The 25,423-nt window shown below is 35.3% G+C and overlaps 1 protein-coding gene across 1 annotated transcript; it reads right to left on the reverse strand.

Moving 5' to 3' along the window:
* Positions 1-1,272: 1,272 nt before the first annotated feature.
* LOC103512189 (adhesive plaque matrix protein-like) lies at positions 1,273-13,130 on the reverse strand. The gene is made up of 3 exons (XM_017445303.2): positions 13,055-13,130; positions 10,935-12,119; positions 1,273-1,530 (listed from the first exon to the last, which is right to left on the reverse strand). The coding sequence occupies exons 1-3, from the start codon at positions 13,064-13,066 to the stop codon at positions 1,273-1,275; spliced, it is 1,455 nt and encodes a 484-aa protein (XP_017300792.1). The 5' UTR covers positions 13,067-13,130.
* Between the last annotated feature and the right edge of the window lie 12,293 nt (positions 13,131-25,423).

Raw genomic sequence — 25,423 nt, forward strand, 5'->3', positions numbered from 1 at the left:
AATTCATTATTTTATATCTGATTCCGACAATAATTCGTCTGAATCTCTAAGGTCAAATTCTGTTACATTTATCCACCGCAAATCCGATGTTACCAGAACGCCCAGTCTGTTTTAAAATTCCTTAAAGAAATATTTCGATGTACACTGTTGTTGATTTTACTGTAGAAGTAGGTACAATCATCTCATTGCCAGGTAGTGAATTATTTCAAAGAATTGAATTCCTGACTTCTAAATTAATTGGTTAGCTTCTATTTTAACAATACTTGCTATATCCATTTATACAAGTTCATTTTTACCGTACTATCCCCAGTCCCATGACGACCAATTGAACTTTTTGCTGTAGATGCTTTGGTTTTTCCTAATTGACACTGTGTTTTATATTTTTTCCTACGTGGTTTTCTTTTTTACCTCTTTGACTGAAATCCCCTAATTTTTGGAATTTAGACGTGTGGTTTCAGTTCATCAAATTGGCCTAAGAGGACTGTCTGCATGTATCTAGCTATAATAATTTACAATATTATCTACTAGACGGATTTCTGCTAGTAAATCCTTAAGGTATGGCCGTTCATGTCACTCATCCATTTAGTGGTCTTGCTCGGCGTAGCTTAACAAAAACGAACCGGAAAATAGCCCATAACCTCCACGGGAGTGCAAGCAATAAGTTGACAAAGTTTCATAGCAATCGGATGAGCGGTTTGGCCAGGCATAAAGTTCGAACAAACACACACACATTCATTTTTATATATTAGATGTTATTGATCAGTGGTTCTCTGGTTATCATGGTATATCTTCTCGAAATAATACCAAAGTCTATCAATATGAGCTATTTTATCAAAAGGCCAAATTATCAAAAGAAATGGTGTGCAATTTCTTGCGTTGCGTTCGACAAGATTAAACCAACATCCACCTATTTTTGTCTTGTTTACAAAGTAATAGATTCGACATTTCGAAAATTTCGAGACTTGGTATGGTTTCTAGTGAAGAACACTTGGAGAATTTTTGCTCCATTCATCTTCTGCACCAATGTCTCTTGTCAAAATCAAACAAGTGCTATATCAAGTTAATCAATTATCGACCTTTCCGAACCTAAATCTAGCATAAGTTTCTTAAAAACTATACTTTGATTTGTCCAAGGCATCTAATGGTTTATGGCAGCTCTTATGTCTACATTGGTAAGAAGTTAATGCCAAGGCTGATTCTGAGGATAGTTAGAATATCTGACAATATTAATTTGTTTTTTTTTTTTTTTTGAAGCTTCACCACTTTACCAGATCATTTGTGGACAACAGCGTTGAAACCGTTGTGTTCGTCAGCGGTGTATTCTACGGTTCTCTTGCTGCCATCAGGCTCAACCAGACTGTAGTATCCCTTGACGTAGTCACCATCTCTTTCCTCCTTCTGGCTCTTGTAGTCTCCGGTGTAAGAGTCACTTACATCATAGGCGAAGTCGTATTTGGCTGGGGCATCAGCGTAGTATTCTGGGGCTTTGTAGGCTGGAGCGTAAGATGGTTTGTAAGCTGGGGCTGGGGCGTAAGCTGGAGCTGGAGCGTAAGCTGGAGCTGGAGCGTAGGCTGGAGCTGGAGCGTAAGCTGGGGCTGGGGCGTAGGCGGATTTGTAAGCTGGAGAGGCGTATTGACTCTGCACAGCAACGCCAAGAGCGGCTAAGACAACGGCGACCTGTAATCAATACATTTGATGGTTTACAAATACGCTTCTATGAGCTTTAGAGCCTTGTAGCCTTAGGTTAGGAGTGTTTAAACATCAATTAATCAATACTAGGTGTTGTCAAATTTACTAATATATAGGTAGATTTTGTAGATACACCCAAGTCAGAGAATATTTCTAAACATCTCTATTGATCTATTTCGAGATTTATTACTATTACCTACTAAATGATTCAATGACCCTGCAAAGCGAACAAAATTTAAATAAGAAATCATGATTTATATCCTTCAAATGAGCTAACTTCTTGTGATAACAGTTTCGTACAGAGTTTGGCTTTTATTAGGAGATCACATTACTCGAAACTGTTCTCAGAAGATTGTCCTCATTGATTTATTTCTCACTCAACAAATAAATAAATATAGGTACTCGTAAATACATCATAAATACAAGATGAAAGATGACAGCATTGTATAACAACGCTACATGATACTATGTACAAGATGATAAGATGGAACAATACATGACTTAGGTTTTACAGTCTTTCATACACCCTAGTATTTTGGGGCTGGGGCGTAAGCTGGAGCTGGAGCGTAAGCTGGGGCTGGGGCGTAAGCTGGGGCTGGGGCGTAAGCTGGGGCTGGAGCGTAAGCTGGAGCTGGGGCGTAGGCTGGTTTGTAAGCTGGGGCAGCTTTGTAAGCTGGGGCTGGAGCGTAAGCTGGCCCAGTCGGTGTTCCATTAATTGACAAGAAAAAAAGTGCAAAATATTCAACACTCAAGGATCAATATTGGACTCATAACACGACAAGAATTTTGTAGACGAAAATTGATACCTACATAATTATCTCAAAAGTTCTGGATATAACTTATCAAGTTGCTGAATCCAAGAGCCGGTTAATTCGGTTTTCTGTCTCGGTTAACTTTTATTCAATCGTTATACTGTGATCCAATGTTACCGACTTACCGATGTATTGACCTCTGAGTCTGAACCCTGCCAGATAAACAGCTCGCAAATTATTACATTTTATTTATTTGTATTTTTATTTTACAATGGGTGGTTGGCAAACATAATTAAATATAAATAAACAACAATCTTGATTAAGATGAATAGTTTAAAAAATAAAATAAAAACATATCTTAATTACAATGATGATAATGAAAAAAGTTACAAGTTATCGAGACGAATAATATTGTTTATCCTAAAGGTTCAGACCATGATCATTTGAACTTGAAACCCGTTTTAAATTTCAAGTTTAGCACGTGGTTAAGAGTAATGAAATAAATCAAAGTAATCTTTTACAGCGTAGGCTGGAGCTGGAGCGTAAGCTGGGGCTGGGGCATAGGCGGATTTGTAAGCTGGAGAGGCGTATTGACTCTGCACAGCAACGCCAAGAGCGGCTAAGACAACGGCGACCTGTAATCAATACAAAATCGTAACTTATTAAATTACTCTAGAAAGCGACATTTCATTAAACTTTTTCTGATTTATAAATTGTACAAAACCCGACTGGAATATTTGATACGAATAGTTTAAAAAATAAAATAAAAACATATCTTGGAATGATGATAATGAAAAAAGTTACAGGTAATCGAGACGAATAATATTGTTTATCCTAAAGGTTCAGCCCATGATCATTTGAACTTGAAACCCGTTTTAAATTTCAAGTTTAGCACGTGGTTAAGAGTAATGAAATAAATCAAAGTAATCTTTTACTAGATAAAACTTTGACTTCAGAACCAAGACTGTATGGAGAAATAAGAATAAAAACATTGATGCAACGCGATCTTTTAAAATTCGTAAAATGTTTTAAAAAAAAGGTTTTCGAGTTGAGTTTCCCGAGATTTTCAAATTAAGTTTCCCTAAGTTTTGAACATTTTTTTTTCTGTCTCTTCTATGTTCATTTTAACAGGATTTTAGAATGACGGAAAACCGAATCCAAAGAACAAAAAATCCGAGGAAAAGTCTGGATGCATTTGAGATCTTTGATTCTCAGATTAAGCTAATTTCATGCTAGGCATACTATTATTTTCTTTCTTTTTTTTTATCAAAAACCTCAATAAAATAAATATAAAATAAAATTCCAAAAAGAAAGATTTTTGGTTTTTTCAACAAGAAAAAAATTGATTAAATTTGATAAAAAATACAAGTTACAAAACGGATTTTTGACTTCCAAATTTTGAGGTTTTTCAAAAATTAAAATTGGGAAAAGTCAAAGAAAACATTTAAGTTATCCAAGTAGTTGATTCGTATAGGAAAACACATATAACTTGAAAATAAACTTGAATCTTTTAAAAATCACTCTGGTAAATTATTCTAAGAAACACTTTGAAAATAGTAAAATAAAAAAACGGACTAACCTTTACGAACATGTTGATTTTTTTAGTGACGAGATAGAACTGGTAGTGATATCAAAGATTCAAATGTTTTTATAGTTCAGCATATAAAACATTTGTTTCGCAAAAATAAAAGAAAAAAAAATTGCTCCAGATAATAATAATAATCATCTGGCTAATATTGCATTAAGGGCGGAGTTTTAATATTAACAACAAAATAAAATTACATTGATGCAACGCGATCTTTTAAAATTCGTAAAATGTTTTAAAAAATCATGGTTTTCGAATTGAGTTTCCCAAGATTTTCAAATTGAGTTTCCCTAAGATTTGAACATTTTTTTTCTGTCTCTTCTATGTTTATTTTAACAGGATTTTAGAATGACGGAGAACCGAATCCAAAGAACAAAAAATGCGAGGAAAAGTCTGGATGCATTTGAAATCTTTGATTCTCAGATTAAGCTAATTTCATGCTAGGCATACTGTTATTTTTTTTTTCCTTTTTTATCAAAAACCTCAATAAAATAAATATAAAATAAAATTCCAAAAGAAAGATCAACAAGAAAAAAATTGATTAAATTTGATAAAAAATACAAGTTACAAAACGGATTTTTGACTTCAAAATTTTGAGGTTTTTCAAAAATTAAAATTGGGAAAAGTCAAAGAAAACATTTAAGTTATCTAAGTAGTTGATTCGTATAGGAAAACACATATAACTTGAAAATAAACTTGAATCTTTTAAAAATCACTCTGGTAAATTATTCTAAGAAACACTTTAAAAATAGTAAAATAAAAAAATAACGGACTAACCTTTACGAACATGTTGATTTTTTTAGTGACGAGATAGAACTGGTAGTGATATCAAAGATTCAAATGTTTTTATAGTTAAAGAAATGAAAAGGTAAAAATGGGAATAAAGAAATGATAGTAAATGTGGGGAAATGTTCGAGCTGCTGATGATTTTGATACCTTTGAGAGTCTATGTTTAACAGATAATTAGTAACTTAAATAATAACAATTCGAAAAAGGATAATTCCGACTTTCTTTTACCATTGAATTTTACAGAATGTTAAAATAAATAAGACAGTAAATTTTACAACACAAAAATAACTTGATTCACTTCTACATAGTACCTACTTGGGAAAAAATATAATGATATTATTTGAAGTCAAATTATTCAAAAGGAAAATGGAATTTTAAGCTCTTTTTTAAATAAATAAACAAACAATTTTCACGGAAAAACTACAAGATTGTTGCACTCAACAAAAATAGACTTAAAAATGCAAAAAATAATTCGTAAAGATTTAAATTAATTAAAAAAAATAGTAATAATACGAACCTTTGCAGACATGGTTGATCAAGTGTGTGTGATAAGGTAACGACTATTGTGCGATTTGTATGACTAATATCTTTTATATAGTTACATTTATATATTTAGCCCAATAAATCATATTAAATAACTTGATTCACTTCTACATAGTACCTACTTGGGAAAAAATATAATGAAATTATTTGAAGGCAAATTATTCAAAAGGAAAATGGAATTTTAAGCTCTTTTTTGAATAAATAAGCTAACAATTTTCACGGAAAAACTAGAAGATTATTGCACTCAACAAAAATAGACTTAAAAATGCAAAAAATAATAAATTGGTAAAGATTTAAATTAATTAAAAAAATAGTAATAATACGAACCTTTGCAGACATGGTTGATCAAGTGTATGTGATAAGGTAACGACTATTGTGCGATTTGTATGACTAATATCTTTTATATAGTTACATTTATATATTTAGCCCAATAAATCATATTACCCCCTTTTAAAACTAAAAAAGACATAAAAAAGTGCAACTTGATGCAAGAATCAGTGTTGTAAACACAGTATGGGCGGAGCTATAATCATTTACAGCCGCAGATATCACAATATGTTAGCTATTTTTTATACATTTGGGAGTGATTTTAGCCAATCAGGAATAAATGAGAGGCAAGCATTGATCTAGTTTTGTTTGTAGTCGATATTTGGTTTTAAGACGTCAAAGAATCAACAGTAGGTCATCCCAGTGCATCGGTATTTTTAGAATTTGCAAGATGCTAAATTGTTGTTGACTTTCAAGTTTACTTCAATTCAATCCAACGTTGTTTAATTTCCATGATATGAGGAGAACAGTAGGTTAGTTTACTAATTAATAATATACTAATAATTGATAATAAAATTGTTTGAATAATAAAAACGAAAGCTCAAACTCAAACTGGTGTTATACGGTAGATCAGTGTTTCCCAACCTGGGCGATATCGCCCCGTGGTTGCTCCAGATAATAATAATAATCATCTGGCTAATATTGCATTAAGGGCGGAGTTTTAATATTAACAACAAAATAAAATTTATGTTGCTGAGTGGATTCAAACATAAACAGAACCACAATGCACTGAACACATCTCCCTGGTATATGCCTCGTTTGAATGTCAGTTTTTCATCTTCTTTCTCAAAAGAATTTCCATGTGTATTTATGAATAACCTTGTTGACCAATATCTCATGGATAGCTTGAGGAAATCAATAATTTATTTTTGAATGAGTATTTCTTGGTTGACAGAATTTTTTACAAAATTCTTTTTTGGTAGTCAACATTATAGGCTGATGGTCTAAAACGAATAATTGACAAAATTAAATTAAAAATAAATAAAATGCTGTAATAACTAACAAAAGATTTCAGCTAAAATCCAAAATCGCTTACCGTTGAAGATCAGAATTATAATTGACAGCAGAATGGAACTTAGCATCTTTGCACCAACTACCATTTTTCACTGCCAAGATTGAAAAGATTTCGAGAATTTTATTTCCTTGGAAAATTTCTTACTTCACCTCTCAGGTAGGAAGGCGTGTCTGGAAGATTTCCTCCTTGCTCAAGATCCGTCAGATAAACACCATACCTTTTCGTCAGAGAAAAATGAAATTATGAGAAAAAGGAACCTGTATGTATTTATTATATCTTACATAGAAATAATTTGCATTTCATTCTCGGTGTTTTGTATTAAAAATGTGTAGGAGCATAGACTTTTGAATTATCTTGAGCTAGGGCGTACTATTGATCAAAGATTTATCTAAAAGGTGTTCCAATTTATCTAAAAGGTGTTCCAAATCAAACCTACATGTCCCAGGAGTTATATCACTGTGGTCTAAAATCCCGGAGGCCGGGTGGGGGCGATTTTTGGGCTCTTTACTTGGTATCAGGGTGCAGGTTGTCCTGAGTCTCGTGGAGTAGTCACCGATAGTTAAATATTCGTATTTAGATAAGTATCACATAATATTATTACAATCAATAATCATGTTGAGTGATCAGGCTCTTTACTTGGTATCAGGGTGCAGGTTGTCCTGAGACTCGTGGAGTAGTCACCGATAGTTAAATATTCGTATTTAGATAAGTATCACATAATATTATTACAATCAATAATCATGTTGAGTGATCAATGTCCAAATAGATATCGTGTCAGAGGTAATTTTGTGATTAACAATTTAACACTAAAGTTATGACATTCTTCCACAGTTCGGCAATAGTACAAAGAAGTAATTCATTACATTTCCAACAGAAAGATTATATTCATAACTGCATTTTACGAGTACCTTTATCTCGATAATATCGTATTAATGTGTGATTAAAATAAACAATTAATCCCAGTCGTGAAGGAATAATAAAATTGAATGTAATTATTAATGTATGCATGCCATGAACTTTCTGGTTATCTCGTTCTCATCACTGCAAAGCGTGGATCGAAGAGGGAAAATATTTCAAAAGTTGCAAACTTTTGCAGAAGATCTTTTACATGCTGCGTAGTTTCAGTTGCCTTTGACAGAAAATATTGGCTATTGAACTTTGTAAAGGGGGTACCATGTCAAGTACCCAATAAAATTATGGAAATAAAAAGATTTTTTCTTCATTTGACTAGGATGTTAATTCCTTCTTTCAAAATTTTATTGAGGTACTTTGATTCATTATTTTTCAGTTGTAGGTATCACTTGCGCTAAGTTCATAAGCCTTATCCTTGCAGCGCAAAAACCGTAATTGAATTTGGCTTCCCACCTATCCCCCAAATCTATCCAAACTTTGATTTCGTGTTATCTGGAATCAAAACTGGAGTCGCAATGCATAATGGTCGAAGTTACCCCCATAAGGTGTTTAAAACCAATATTGGAATGCAAAATTGAATCACTACCCATTTGAGCGATTGAAACTGTTGGAGTAGGTACCGATATGAATTGACTGAAGTTATGAAATATGAAATTAGATCAATATGAACCCCTAAAACTGTTCAAAGTTTTGTTAAAAGTGTCCTTCCCAAATTCCTGATCCTGATGTTGTCAACGTGGTTAAAAACACAAAGCACGTACATAATGGGGACAACAGCAAACTTTCACCTTGTAGGTACCCCCAATATTCTTCATCAGAGGATGTTTGGAATTTTGGTGTCCTAATTTAAAGTTTTTCTTTTCCTGAATAATGTGATAAACATAATGAATATCCTACAACAGCAAAACATCCCTCCATTCACACAGTTTTTTTTTCTTCTTCTTCTTTTTTAAAAATGTAATTTTTGTATCTCCTCAAACCTCATTTAAATTTAGTCCATCTCTAGGGACAACGGACATATGTATCGTATTATGATTTATAGATAGCCTTACAGGGTTATTAGGTGATCAAGTACCTTCGGACTAAACTGGCTATACAAGATCTTCTTATTAGAATATGTTAAGCAAGAAAACCTACACTGTATAATGAAAAGTTATTTATTTATTTATGATAGCTGTTAAATAGTAATATGTTGTTTGTTTTGAATATAATACACCGAATAGATTGGGTTTTCTGAGCCAAGGTTGCAAGGTTGTTCCTACAATAAAAACATGTACCTAGGTCTTCACATAAAGGACAAAAATATTGTAGGTAAACCACAGCCTTTCCTCGACGAAAGACAGCCTGACAGCACAAACTTGCAACATAGCACTTTTACAGAATTCAATTTGATAGCTGTAAAACTTTAATAGCCTTAATATATTTTCCACAACCTTACCGACTCGTATGTCGCCGATGAGAAATGCACCTTTGAAAAGGTTACTGGAAATGAATAAGTCGTTAAAGTCCGTTTGAAAAACTTGTTTAAATATTATTGAAAAATATTGCACCAGCAGTGAGAAGGTTTTTTAACTCCCAAATCAAGTCCAGATTGCTAAGACAACGAAAATGTGTAGGTAGCAAAAATTGAGCCAAGACAACTAGATAGACAGAGAGGAGCCATAATAGCGCCTACACGTCTTGCACAGATTTCATTAGTATTGACAATGATTGTCCTGAAGTATTTATTTATGTCTATAATGATTTCGCATAGACCATTAGGATGAGATGGAATAGGAAATAGACAGGGTGTACTAAGAAATAGTAGTTATAGAGTGGTAGATAGTGAGCGACACATGACTCTTTGTCCTCTGAAACCCGTGCTTCGCTACGCGAAAAATGACATGCTGGCCATTATTTCTGATCCAACGTTTTTAGCTGAATTCCTTTTAGGGCTGAGCTTTTTTTTATCATTATTTTTTATGTTAACTTTGGAGTTCTAGATCGACAAGTCTGTTAAGAATGTCTCAAAGAAACCTTTGTAAAGAAACTGTTTCTAAATCAAAACAAATCTTTCTAGAGATCCTAAAGGACAGATACTCGTACGTTAGGCAAACTTTGAGAATTATAAAGTTCTCTAGAACTCTAGATTAGTTTGAAATGACGTGATTCTGATACCCCCTGTTTATAATTAATCTATTTTTATGGTTTCTGAGGCCATCAATCTCAAGTGTCAACAAGAGAGACATTAGTCATTGGCACTGCAGACTTAACTGGCATGTTGTTCTCAATTACGTGCCATATTAGGATCTTTTATAACTCAGTTAATAAAGCATCAGGTTCATTCATTAGGCACTTGAGATACTGTAGCGCCATTTCGAAAGTAAAGTCGCTGTCTAGGTGGAGGGTTAAAGGCGAGATATAGGTAGTGCGATTTGGTGTTTCAGATAGTTTTGATGTGGTAGAAGGAGGCAAAGCAAACGAAGAAGAGTTCAATAGATTGCTATGGGACCTTCGAAAATGAACATCTGGGGAGGTACGTTAGGTACTGGATGTCAACTCACAACTGTATTGTGGTTTATTTGAAACAAAAAGAAGAAATCCCAGAAAATTGCTTCTTTCTTACCATACGGTAAAGCTTTTAGTAGGTATGGATAAGCAACTGTCAGACAGCTAAGAATAAAAGTCATAAGGTTATCTTTTATCTTCTGGTTTTATTTCAGTTGCTTTTGACTTTATTCACAAGCGAGCTTAATGAACTATTTAGAATTGACATTTAAAAGGTTATAATTTACAAACAATTAACTTTTTGCAGGTTAAGTATCTCATGCTTGATTCAGACGTAAAACTAGTTTTTGCAGCCTGGAGATTTTGCTCCAAATGAGCTAATACGACTACTTTGAGGCAATACCTAGTTCAAGTCTATTGAGTCATACAAAGTGTTGATTTTGCAATGGAAAGGTACCAGACATCACTATAGAAGAGAGGAGAGAGAAAGAGCACACTTAGAAAGTCAGTAAATTGATAGTGGTTGTTGTATGGAAAAGGTCGTAGTGTTGATTTTGCAATGGAAAGGTAATGCGATTACCAGACATCACTATAGAAGAGAGGAGAGAGAAAGAGCACACTTAGAAAGTCAGTAAATTGATAGTGGTTGTTGTATGGAAAAGGTCTGAAAAGGGGTAAGAAACTGGTTTTACAATTTTGACAAGGACCACTTCCGAAACCGTCCAAAAGATTAGTCTTAATAATTCTGACGTAATATGCAAAAAATAGATTAATCAAATACCTTCTTTAAATGTAGTAACATTAGACTGTAAGGGGACATTTAAATGATCTAGCTGTAAGCTGGCTTGTAGGCTGGGGCAGCTGGGTAGGCACCTCCTTCCTTGTGGACAACAGCGTTGAAACCGTTGTGTTCGTCAGCGGTGTATTCTACGGTTCTCTTGCTGCCGTCGGCTTCAACCAGACTGTAGCTTCCCTTGACGTAGTCACCATCTCTGACTTCCTGTTGGCTCTTGTAGTCACCGGTGTAAGAGTCACTTACATCATAGGCGAAGTCGTATTTGGCTGGGGCATCAGCGTAGTATTCTGGGGCTTTGTAGGCTGGAGCGTAAGATGGTTTGTAAGCTGGGGCTGGGGCGTAAGCTGGGGCTGGAGCGTAAGCTGGAGCTGGGGCGTAGGCTGGTTTGTAAGCTGGGGCAGCTTTGTAAGCTGGGGCTGGAGCATAAGCTGGCTTGTAGGCTGGGGCAGCTGGGTAGGCACCTCCTTCCTTGTGGACAACAGCGTTGAAACCGTTGTGTTCGTCAGCGGTGTATTCTACGGTTCTCTTGCTGCCGTCGGCTTCAACCAGACTGTAGCTTCCCTTGACGTAGTCTCCATCTCTGACTTCCTGTTGGCTCTTGTAGTCACCGGTGTAAGAGTCACTTACATCATAGGCGAAGTCGTATTTGGCTGGGGCATCAGCGTAGTATTCTGGGGCTTTGTAGGCTGGAGCGTAAGATGGTTTGTAAGCTGGGGCTGGGGCGTAAGCTGGGGCTGGAGCGTAAGCTGGAGCTGGGGCGTAGGCTGGTTTGTAAGCTGGGGCAGCTTTGTAAGCTGGGGCTGGAGCATAAGCTGGCTTGTAGGCTGGGGCAGCTGGGTAGGCACCTCCTTCCTTGTGGACAACAGCGTTGAAACCGTTGTGTTCGTCAGCGGTGTATTCTACGGTTCTCTTGCTGCCGTCGGCTTCAACCAGACTGTAGCTTCCCTTGACGTAGTCTCCATCTCTGACTTCCTGTTGGCTCTTGTAGTCACCGGTGTAAGAGTCACTTACATCGTAGGCAAAGTCGTATTTGGCTGGGGCATCAGCGTAGTATTCTGGGGCTTTGTAGGCTGGAGCGTAAGATGGTTTGTAAGCTGGGGCTGGGGCGTAAGCTGGGGCTGGAGCGTAAGCTGGAGCTGGGGCGTAGGCTGGTTTGTAAGCTGGGGCTCCGTATTGGGGAGCGCAGTTGACAGCCACTGCGAAGGCGGAGACAATGAAGACGATCTGAAATCACAGGAAACATTCTGTTAGAAACGAGGTTTTTGCACTTTGAGCTCTTTTATTTACTCATATCCATAGATTTTACATATTATACATACTTAAGTATATTTTAGGACTCAATTTTTTTTACTTTCTATTTTCTCTATTAGCTCTTTTGGAGGTTTGGAATTTGGAGTTTCTAAAGATAAGAGTGGAACTGAATAAGAAAATAGGACCGTTTTATAGTTATGAAGAATTAAGTATTGAGACGAACGAAATAAAGACGAAAGGGAGATGAGCTGTTTTATTTATCTTAGAAGACGACTAAAGCCAAAAAGGAGGATATTTGAAACTTGAGTACACATTTTAATAATTAGTATGTTTGTAAAGGATAAACATGTTGAGAAAAAGGTTAAGCGAATGATTTAAATAAAGCTGCAAACGAAATGCTCCGAGCTTTAATTTTCATATTTTATTTTAGGGAAATGGAGAATAGGCAACAAAAATGATCCTTCAAACATAAGTCGTCAGAAATTTATCCATATTGAAATTGAAAATTTAGACATTCTGAAAATATAGAAACCACTGATTGATCTTTAGCATTTGTATGAAAAACAAGGCTTGACGGGATTGTTAATTCGAAAAATTTACAATGAAACGATTTATAAGATTTAGTTAATGATTTTTTTATTGATTAAATTTTAGTTATTTATTAATAAAATCCATAGTTACATCACACTGAAAATTTAAGCCTGAAAATTATTTTAATAAAAGGAATATTCACTGAAAACTTGAGATTTAATTAAAACCGGTAATTTCTATTACAATAAGTATTTGTAAATTAGATAACAATGAAATCCATAAAATAAATAATGTAAAAAACACTACGCGAAAATAGAATCTGTTCATACAATTAAAAATATAAAATCACTATTATTAAAAAATAAATTTTGACAAACCTTTGATGCCATGTTGTTGGATGTACAGATATGGAATAACTGAATAACCAATTAACCAATTGTAATGCTTTTATATGTTGACTTTGTACCACGATAAATTATAATCTCCCCAAGAACTTTGTTAATGTAAAAAAAAAATAGCAATAATAATAAAAAATGTTGAACTAGTAAAAATCATGTAGCACCAAAAACATTTTGAGATAATAGATATGCCATTTACAATAAAGTCTATGTCAGATGAGGCCCTGCATAAAGTTAGATGTGAAGAAAGAAAGTTTAGGCTATAGGAGACCGAAAGACACAAGGAACTGTAAAGAATTCTGAGCAAAAATGCGATAAATTAAATGTGGACTTTGTTTCCTTCAGCTTTTAGGGTTCCACTCTTCTTTCTGCAATATCCCTTAACTATAGGTATTTAAATCACTTGTAGCTTGTAAAATATAACACCATCCCTTTGAGGAACACTTCTCCCAATTTGGACCTATGTAGTGTCCAAATTGGGAGTAAGTGTGGAAACTAGAATTTCAGCTCAACTTCAGCCTCCAATGTGATAACTTTTGGACATTAAGTACTTGAAATATTCTATTCTCTTGACTGGAAGATTATTTTGAATGGCCTCCGCCACACTACTCACATGACTTGAACTCTGGAACACAGAGGTGCTTGTAACACTCCCGCAGGCATACTGTACAAGGTGAAGATTTAAGAGTTTATAGTAAATACTTGCGAGGAACATTATCTAATTGTGCTTGTTATTTGGAGGCAAAAGATGCAAAGGATTGGAATATATGCCAGAAGAAAAATTCAATGCTATAGTATATAAAAAAAAAAAAAAAAATATGAAGGAAAACCATTAGCAAAGCATTAAGTTCATACACAACTTGAGAACACGTTGAACTTGAGACTAGTCTTAAGTCTAGGTTTTCTTTTCACTCTACTTCTTTTATTTATAAGTTTTATGACCAAAGTCTTCTCTAGGAAATTGAAAAAAATTCCCACCGTCTATAGGTACTTCGCTGTTTGATTCTACGTACCTATCCAAGTATTGAAGAGTATTTCAAAAAAGTTTCCAAAAATTCGACCCAACAATTTTATGGACCATTTTAGGGGCGTGTTTTTTTTATTATTATTTTAAGCAGAAGAATAGGTAATAAGAAAAACCTTTGATTAAATTTCCTCCACACTTCTTTTGGAACATCCAGTAGATTCATGTAGGTCTTTTCGATACAATCTAATATTACACATGCCGGTAAGCGTTTGCTTTTGTTTTCTTCTTCAACAATATACGGCAAGCGATTACGTGCCTTATTGCAAACTTTAAAGATCTAAAACTCGGCCATTTCAATTTGAAGTAGTTCAAAACAAAAGTATGTACCTATCTAGTGCCGCAATTTTTAGGTCGCCCGAGTTAGCAGGTCATATTCGAGCTAGAAATGATTTTGGAACTATTCCAAAACAGTTCTTATGTTCGATTTATCAGATTTATCTTTTTGAGGATCGGTCTTATTTGTGGTATTGAAAAACATTGGTCATTTGCAGCCCAGACAGACGTTTCGTATTAAAAGTTATAGCGGTTTGCTATATTACAGGGTGAATCAAAAGTATATAGGTCCTACATTTTAATATTTTTTCAATTTATTTGTCTTGTGTTGAAACCAAAACTTATTGTAAGTGTAAAGTTTAGTAATGGCACGAGTAATGATTTTGGTTTTAGATTACCAAAGAATAATATTCCTTATTCATTCAACTTTGTTTTATTATGAAAAATATTAACGGTGTTCGGTGTTATGAAATCCATTGTGCATTTTGGCGATCATTAATCAATTAAGAAGTTTGAATCGCACTAAAGATACCTACCTTATATAGAGTAGGGTGGGTCATAAAAAATAATAATAATTTTAAACACAGAAATCTTACGTTTCAGAAATTGATTCAAATAGCTTCATACGTACCAATTGAATATTAAGTTTCCATCTTTTAAACATAGTAATATCGGTAATAAATTTTCCGGTCATCCATCTAGATCTCCCCTCCTTTATTTTTCAAAATTCGAATTTGTATTTCAAGAAGAGGACGATATATTTATTTGGGACCACCCTGTATAAATAAAAAGGGGAAAAATAAATGAATGAAATTATAGTGAGCTTACTGGGTTAGTGAACCTGTAGGTGTGAAGGTTATTTAAAATTGAAGGTTATGTCACAACTGTATGTCTGTTTGTGATAACTGGTTATTCTTTTTGTTTGCAACTTTCATGGAAAAAATCTTTGGAAGCAAAGAAATTAATAAAGAAGTACCCTACATATTAAGTGAAAGGTTAAGAGTTCATATAAAGTCGGTACATCACGTATGTCTGTTTGTGATAACTGGTTCTTATTCTTTTTGTTTGCAACTTTCATGAAAAAAATCTTTGGAAGCAAAGAAATTAATAAAGAAGTACCCTACATATTAAGTGAAAGGTTAAGAGTTCATATAAAGTCGGTACTTCAAATAATATTATTTAAGAGAGGCTTCCTTCACAGTTATCTGTAATAGGATTAACATCATTCCACCAAAACAATGCTCTTTCTTGGAAATAAATTTTAATTTCCTTCATATTTCAGAGGAATTTTCTCTAATTTACCCCTCATTTCAACCTAACTCAAGACATATTGTTGTTGTTGTTGTTGTTGTTGTTGTTGTTGTTGTTGTTGTAGTAGCTGTAGCCGAACGGTGATGGCAGAATAAAGAAAAGATGTCTTTTTTTATCTGCCATAGGTACACCGGGGTGTGTTGTTGTTGTTGGTGTTGTTGTTGTAGTAGCTGTAGCCGAACGGTGATGGCAGAATAAAGAAAAGATGTCTTTTTTTATCTGCCATAGGTACACCGGGGCGATGGTCTCTAGCCATGTTTGATTGGCTCTTCCTGAACCACAGTCAACCATCGCATCGTGAGGATTTGTGCTTGTTCTTTAAAAGCGGAGACAACCCTTTCAAAAACTGCCAGCTTGCTAGGCTGGTTAGGGTTAGCTATTCTCCTCCCTGTTTATAGTCCCACAGCTAGACACTAGTCTACTCTTTGTTCAACGTCCCCTAGCCAGACAAAACTCTTATGCCCTGTTCCACACTTTGAGTTAGACCAATTGGATTTAGAAATCCGATTGGCTAATCATAATCCAAAGTTTAAAATCAATCACTCAGATTTCTTAATCCAGTCGATTTAAACTCAATCTAACTTTAACACAAAGCTTAAGTGGGCATTAATGACTCAGAAAGGATATGAAATAGAGAACTCCTGTCCCACAGCTAGACACTAGTCTACTCTTTGTTCAACGTCCTCTAGCCAGACAAAACTCTTATGCCCTGTTCCACACTTTGAGCTAGACCAATTGGATTTAGAAATCCGATTGGGTAATCTTAATCCAAAGTTTAAAATCAATCACTCAGATTTCATAATCCAGTCGATTTAAACTCAATCTAACTTTAACACAAAGCTTAAGTGGGCATTAATGACTCAGAAAGGATATGAAATAGAGAACTTGATTTTTTTTATGTTGACAATAAATATTTGGATTATACGTAGGTACTCTGAAAATTGAAAACTGATCTCAAAACAAATACCTACCTATCTATAACATATATATAAGTAATTTAGCTAAAAAGTCTGACCTAGATATATCTGTTTTCTTTTAGAACCGACTTATCAACTGTCCTAACTGGGTGTTGAAATTCTCGTTACCCCAGTCGGTGCTTTTACTCCCTTATGCTTACCAAGCATTGCTTAGGGTAAAGAAGAAGAAAATGAAGGAGAAGGAGAGAAAAAAGAAGAAGGAGAGGTAGAAGAAAAAGAATAAGAAAAAAAAGTTACCAGTTTTATTATAATACTTGAAGGATTTACATCACCTCATCTGAAGGACTAGGCAATTTCAAACAAATCCTTCATTTACTCAATCAATTTGATTTGAATTTTGATAATACCTCTCCTACAAAGTTCTGATGGAAGAGGTCTAATGGAGGTTTGTTTTGGAGACCTTACGAACGTCATTATTCAACGTTCTGCATATAACTTATCAAGTTGCTGAATCCAACAGCCGGTTAATTCGGTTTTCTGTCTCGGTTAACTTTTATTCAATCGTTATACTGTGATCCAATGTTACCGACTTACCGATGTATTGACCTCTGAGTCTGAACCCTGCCAGATAAACAGCTCGCAAATTATTTGAAGTCTTTGTACATAGGACTATACGAGACTTTGAAGCCTATACATGAATTAGACGACCTTTTAAGATTTATTTACCGCTCGCAAATTATTTGAAGTCTTTGTACATAGGACTATACGAGACTTTGAAGCCTATACATGAATTAGACGACCTTTTAAGATTTATTATTGAATTTCTATCTTGCTTGCGCGTATTGGCAAATAAGTTATTTAAAAACGACCAAAGCTCAAAAGTGCAGATTTAAGAGTAGGTACAGATAGCGGATAATTCCTTCTAACGTTAGATCTAGAGATCTAGACATTCTACTATCCTGTCTTAAATGATTAACTCAGCAATGTTAGCCTCTCCTTTCTTAGCTACAGAATGTGCAGTGAAAACAATACGTTTGAATGGTAGAACCTTGCGGCACCCATCAGCAGGTACAGATAGTTGTTATTGCTGTTACCTACTATCTTCATATAAAGAGTAGGTACCTACGTTTTTGCAGGTAAAGCGTGACTAGACTTTCAGATAGTTGTTATTGCTGTTACCTACTATCTTCATATAAAGAGTAGGTACCTACGTTTTTGCAGGTAAAGCGTGACTAGACTTTCGCACGATGCAGGCAGGGGGTTCACGTTATGTATTACTAGGCTTGCCAAATATCCAAAACGTCGATTCAAGACGCGAATCCGCGAACAAAATTGCCAAATCCGCGAACATAATCGCAAAATCCGCGAACAAAATCGCCAAATCCGCGAACATAATCGCTGTCGATTCAAGACGCGAATCCGCGAACATAATTGCCAAATCCGCGAACATAATCGCAAAATCCGTTCTAAATCTTGGAATGATTCACCCTGTTTTTCTTTAAGACCAAAAATAATAATGTTCTTTCTCCGTTTGTCAAAGTCAAGCTGAGCTATAGCTGAGGAGTGTTTGGCTATCTCTGCTTTCATAGATCCTTGTGCAAAGCAAGCCGTATATTTTGCATGGCTTATACAGTGAAGAATGTTTCCATACTAATTAGCTTAAGGCAAACATCCCACTGTACCTTGACCAACAAAGCCCCAAGCCAATGACAAGATAACCAGTTTCAGTTTATACTGATCAAAATAAAGAATGAATATGGGTCACATGTCATAGCTCAGTATTATGTAACCCAACCACACCTCTGTCTCTTTTATACTTTCACTGCTTCTCTCGTGTTTGTTATATTTTAATTGTTTAAATTGATTTTTTTTCGTCTTTTGGCGCGATTATGTTCGCGGATTTCGCGATTATGTTCGCGGATTTCGCGATTATGTTCGCGGATTTCGTTGATTTTTTTCGTCTTTTGCGTGGTCCGAAATTATAGCAATTTTAAAATTCGAAGAAAGAAGAAATAAAGTTAATGGTTTTTGATTTTTTTCGTCTTTTGCGTGGTCCGAAATTATAGCAATTTTAAAATTCGAAGAAAGAAGAAATAAAGTTAATGGTTTTCTGCCAAGGTGATCGCATGGGAGTCGGTCAGAAGGATAGGCTGAGTGCAGTTGGTATACTTGGTAGATGTAGTGTAGTGTTACTTCATAGACTGCCCGAGGGCCAAACTCATTATTTGACATTACCTTGCAAGACAAAAGCGTGAGAAATGTTGTGTTTGAACGATGAGTTCTTTTTCTTCTTTTTACAGCCCTAAGATAGAATGATAGTATGTGTGACTATGGATAGAGCTTGTATGACTATTGCTTCTCTCAGATGCTGATGGGTGCCGCAAGGTTCTACCATTCAAACGTATTGTTTTCACTGCACATTCTGTAGCTAAGAAAGGAGAGGCTAACATTGCTAAGTTAATCATACCTACTTGGACTTTATCGACCGCTCAATTTCAACGATTTCAATAAGAATTAAGTGCAATCATTTAGGTTGTTCCAAAAATCAAAATTCAGTGTTATAATTTTCATCATCATTTTCACAATCAAAAGATTGATTTTACAGTCCGAAGATTGCATTCTGGTAGAAAAATCAATTTTTTGTGTAGTAGGGCACCTTGACGTTTATTCTTGAACTTTGTAACCTGAGGGTCACTGGTTTGAGCCCAAGCCAAGAATGTGATTACATTTTCTAAGATGGATGACAACAATACAAGTTTCAACTGTGAAATTTCTTAAATGAGGAAAAATGAGGGGTCAAAAATTACTATACATTCCTGAAGGGAAATATTTTACAAAAATTCAAATTACTTTCAAATGAAGAAACATCATGTAGATAGGTGGATAATGAAAAAGAGAAAAGTACCTACAGGAAGAATTAATAATAATATAAAATTTGTACATTCGTCATATTAAGATGGATGTATTTTTTCAAGGTTTACTCATCTTTCACGTTGAATCTTGGTACTCGAATAACAAAAACTCTCTTTATACGACTGTCTTTATAAGAAGGATTTTTTAATTGGGTTAAGCATACTTAAATGCACAATTATTAAACCTAGATAAATTTTATGACTTGACTTGGACTCGAACCACTAACTGTATAAAAAGCCCTCGAGTAAACCCGCGATTTTAGCCCATTTCCTAACCTAGGACTCTAAAAAAGAAGAATAAGTTAATAAGATTAAAAAACTCTTTATACGACTGTCTTTATAAGAAGGATTTTTTAATTGGGTTAAGCATACTTAAATGCACAAATATCGTTCCCCAATTATTAAACCTAGATAAATTTTATGGATTGACTTGGACTCGAACCACTAACCTCAAAATCCAAAGTCCAACGCTTTAACCACTGCACCACTGTATAAAAAGCCCTCGAGTAAACCCGCGATTTTAGCCCATTTCCTAACCTAGGACTCTAAAAAAGAAGAATAAGTTAATAAGATTTATTTAAATCGATACTAAATGTACCTACTTAAAACATCGTAAACTATCTAATAACAATATTAGTCTATGATAAGGTCTCGTCATTGACCTCACATAACCTTACAAGGACAAGATTATCAAGAACTTAAGACAACACATTAGTCATCTTCAATGGTCAAACGTCAGTCGAGTGTTGATGTTGCTGAGAAAAAAATATAAAACTAGTACCTATCTACATATAGTACCTAGATACCCAGATCTAAAAAAAAAAAAAAATCTTGACTATTTATTGTAGTATATAGGTACTTTACTATCTCTACTATGAATGAAGGGCACATTAAGAGTATTGTTTAGCTGTTTAGTCTAGTCTTACGAGTATTGACCAAACCCATCTTCTTCTTTTTGGGCAAGTGTTAAGTGGTTAAGATCGAGAGTCCGAGTAGCCCTTTAGGTCCTGCATCAACCCTCAAGCGTTGTACAGTCGTTCGCGGGACACCCTGTATATGGTGTAGATTACACGGGTTAGATTTTAGAAGTTCTAATCAATCCCGACATCTTGACTAATGAGAGGTAACCTTTCCTCTATTTGTTTTGTACGCACGATTGCTCCGCACAAGATTGGTTTCTCAGCTGAATGATTTGGATCATCAGCATCCAGAATCCATGGATACCAGAAGTTGTGCCCGATTCAACATTAGTCCAAAGTCCTTGCCTTTGGCTGAGTGGTCAAGAGCACTGACTCTCAACCTGGAGGTGCTGGGTTAGAATCCCAGCCAGGGCGGAAATTTTCTGACTGAACTTTTCCATTCTTGGATAAGGATGGATATAAAAGAATGTACCTTGAAGCAATGCGAAAGCGGTTCCAAGGTACAATCTGAGAGTACGAACCAGGGACGTCGCAAAAAAAATTTAACCGATTTTTTTCAGTTTCTCGTCGGCACGGTTGTGAAGAAATGAAGTTACAGGTTTTATCCAAACAGGACTGAAAAGTCCCCTTACCCATTGAAGTAATGGGAAAATGATTGAAGGACAACAAATCGAGAGTCCGAACCAGGGACGTCGCAAAAAAAAAAAAAATTGACCGATTTTTTTCAGTTTCTCGTCGGCACGGTTGTGAGGAAATGAAGTTACAGGTTTTATCCAAACAGGACTGAAAAGTCCCCTTACCCATTGAAGTAATGGGAAAATGATTGAAGGACAACAAATAAGAAAAGTCCTTTTGCTCAGATCTCGATAAACTTTGGTGACCCTTATCTTCTGTTTTGGAATACATCCTTACCTTTTCATCGTGCTAAAAGGAAAAGTCCACTTACAAAGGTCAAGTTAGATACTGATGTACCCATAGTGTTCAGGACATTATCAAACCAAGCTAAGTAGTGTTTAATATGGGTATCTAAACGGTTGATATCTCCTTAAACCACTTAATAGAAACAACTTAATCAACTCATAAGAAGTTATTACTTAATACCAGTCCAAAGTAGACATCCCAATAAGTAGCAAAGTTTTATTAGACTTCTTCCATTTGAAGGAGCAAATTTGAAGAAAACAAATTTGGCTATAAAAACTTTTCGTAAATTACTATGGCATTTAAATGATTCTGGTTATTCATCGTGTTTTGTTTGACCTAGGTTTATTTATTCAGAAATAGATCCTATATGGTAGGTAATATGGAAATATGGCCACAAGAAATATTCGGTTTTATTATTTATTAGTATGTCAAGGTATTAAAGATAGAATCTGGAGCGAAATAAGTTTAAACATAAATATATTAAACAAAATTATATTTAATTACGCATATTATCATGTTTTTTTCTTTCTTTACCATAGCAAAGGTTGGAAAAAATACTATTCTTATCGCGAATAAACTCAAGGTTATGACTAAAACGGATGTAGGTGCTTCCCTACCTTAATATCCCAATATTCGTGGGTTTGAATCAATAGAATTCGTGTGTGCCCTGCGGAATACCTAGCTCATTTCAATAACTAAGCTCATTCCTACTTACAAAGGGAGGACAAATAAGTTTTACTCCCTTATGCTTACCAAGCATTGCTTAGGGTAAAGAAGAAGAAGGAAGATGAAGGAGAAGGAGAGAAAAAAGAAGAAGGAGAGGTAGAAGAAAAAGAATAAGAAAAAAAAGTTATCAGTTTTATTATAATACTTGAAGGATTTACATCACCTCATCTGAATCTCAAACAAATCCTTCATTTACTCAATCAACTTGATTTAAATTTTGATAATACCTCTCCTACAAAGTTCTGATGGAAGAGGTCTAATGGAGGTTTGTTTTGGAGACCTTACGAACGTCATTATTCAAGAACAGACAGACCATCAGAGAAAGCTATCAAACAGACTTCGTCAAACCCTGGATTTGACAAGAGCTCATGTAACACATTGTTATTTATGTAGGGGCGGAGTGATTCCACTATTGGGAATATGATCGACAAGGTAGGCAAGTCCTTAATTTTAATAGTCTTGATCTCTTGATTGATCGCAAAATTTATGTGCGTCAGTACATAAATAACAATCAGTAATTAATTGTTATTTGGACATGGAAAAGAGCCTGGGGATATTTGGCACAAGTAGGTTGTTCGGGATGACTGCATCTTGTAAGGTTCAAGCACAAAACATTGACACAATACACAATCAGTCTTTCACTCTATTGTCAGCTGTCGGCTTGTCTAGTAAGCCGAAGGATTGAAGTTCGATTCTGGCCAGGGTATCTTTTTATCCTCTTCTGAGAATAATTTAACCATAGGGATCGATCATCTTTTTTAGTCAGCCCTCTAGTGTACTCGGATAATTCCTTCTAACGTTAGATCTAGAGATCTAGACATTCTACTATCCTGTCTTAAATGATTAACTTAGCAATGTTAGCCTCTCCTTTCTTAGCTACAGAATGTGCAGTGAAAACAATACGTTTGAATGGTAGAACCTTGCGGCACCCATCAGCAAAAAACACTGAACGATAAAGAAACACTTATTTTACACATATATGATAAAATTTCGACTTTAAAACCGCTAATAACTATTTTTTTAAATAAATTTGAAGGAGCGTAAAGTTTTGTGACTATCACTAACAACGCGACGTTGCCAACCCTCATATTGGATTTTTTATACATATTAGCAATTTACTAGAAGAGGAAAGAATAATATAATAATAGTGCTTATTTATACTGTTCGCATAGGACTGAAAAGTCCCTTTACTCCAGCAGTAGGCTACTACTAAAAAAAAGTTGTACCACACCATTGTATAAGTATAGCTGTTATAAGTGGATACATAAGACCTACAAGACTTTGTCAAAGTAGTGATCAGTCTATAGCTGTACAAAAAGGAAGGTACAGACAGCCTTATTGCAAGCAGTAACAGAACGTATAGCACTCTTATAGCAGACAACGCTGAAAGAAACCTTTCAAACCACATCAAAAGAACCAACGAACAAAGGCCTGTTGTAGACTTCATATTTTTCAAAAGAAAGGCTCATTTTGTCGGGAAAGAACATTTTATATTATTTTGCGCTAGACAATGGCGGGATTTTGAGGATGGCATTTATAGTACAGAAAATGTATGGATTGGACTGAGGATGTATTCTGAATTGTAAGTAGGTATCGAGATGACTAATGATACCAGGCATTTTACTAGAAACCCTTTAACCTCATTACTGGTCTGCTCTATTTGCTTAAAGCATTTCATTATATTGTGTGACAAATTTAATGCAAATATTGTACATTGCTCTAAGCCCTATATCTTGGGGCTTTGAACTTATATGCCAGTGGTCTACTCGTAAAATGAGAGTTGTCTATTGTCGAAAGCTACTTTTCTTCACAGCTTGTCATACAAAACCCGTGCTTGATCTTCATCATTACTGGTCTGGTCTATTTGCTCAAAGCATTTCATTATATTGTATGACAAATTTAATGCAAATATTGTACATTGCTCTAAGCCCTATATCTTGGGGCTTTGAACTTATATGTCAGTGGTCTACTCGTAAAATGAGAGTTGTCTATTGTCGAAAGCTACTTTTCTTCACAGCTTGTCATACAAAACCCGTGCTTGATCTTCTTCGTGTGTCTAGTAATCATTCGTTGCTGAATCTGATGGACTTGGCAAGTGTCACCAATAAGTGATAGTTTACTCCTCTGGTGAGATTCGAACTAAGCACCTCCGGGTCGACAGCCAACTCTTCAGGACCACTCCGTCACGTAGATGGATGAACTGGTTTCTGTTATCTGGAAATCAAAGTCTACCTTTTTTTTAACGAGTTCCTTTTTTGTAAGGTCTCCGAGGTAGATCGCCGCCATAGGTCTTTAGAACTTTAACGAACACTGTATTTCAATTGTCTTCCATAATAAAGAGCACCTCTTTGCATGAGTGGTAGGAAATCTCTGAACTATAAACCGTAGAGTTTGGATTGCACGTATGAAACAGGGTGACCAAAATGTCACTGTACACATGATCAAAAGCCTTTTTCTCTTTATGGAAAGATAGGAGCTGTATTATATATACATATACTAGCCGAAACCCGTCGCTTCGCTCCGCATTTCTGCTAGTAAATCCTTAAGGCATGGCCGTTCATGTCACTTATCCATTTGGTGGTATTGCTCGGCGTAGCTTAGCAAAAACGAACCGGAAAATAGCCTATAACCTTCACGGGAGTGCAAGCAATAAGTTGACAAAGGCGTTTCCAAATGTGAGAAACTCATCTCATAGCAAATTTTGTTTTCTTTTCAGTTGTATAATTGATTTTTTATTATCTTCATTAGTTCAAAAGATAAAGGCGTTTTAAGAGGACAAGGTATGAAAAACTTTGAAAAACAGAAAATCCTGAATAACTCCGCCCCTGTTGAAAATCGGATCTGTGCAAATAGGTTTTTCTGGTAGCCCTTTAGGTCCTGCATCAACCCTCAAGCGTTGTACAGTCGTTCGCGGGACACCCTGTATATGGTGTAGATCACGGGTTAGATTTTAGAAGTTCTAATCAATCCCGACATCTTGACTAATGAGAGGTAACCTTTCCTGTATTTGTTTTGTACGCACGATTGCTCCGCACAAGATTGGTTTCTCAGCTGAATGATTTGGATCATCAGCATCCACAGAATCCATGGATACCAGAAGTTGTGCCCGATTCAACATTAGTCCAAAGTCCTTGCCTGTGGCTGAGTGGTCAAGAGCACTGACTCTCAACCTGGAGATGCTGGGTTAGAATCCCAGCCAGGGCGGAAATTTTCTGACTGAACTTTTCCATTCTTGGATAAGGATGGATATAAAAGAATGTACCTTAATCGCGAAATCCGCGAACAAAATTGCGAAATCCGCGAACATAATCGCGAAATCCGCGAACATAATCGCGAAATCC

This window comes from Diaphorina citri, unplaced genomic scaffold (assembly GCF_000475195.1).
Source record: "Diaphorina citri unplaced genomic scaffold, Diaci psyllid genome assembly version 1.1 scaffold807, whole genome shotgun sequence".
Classification (NCBI taxonomy): domain Eukaryota; kingdom Metazoa; phylum Arthropoda; class Insecta; order Hemiptera; family Psyllidae; genus Diaphorina; species Diaphorina citri.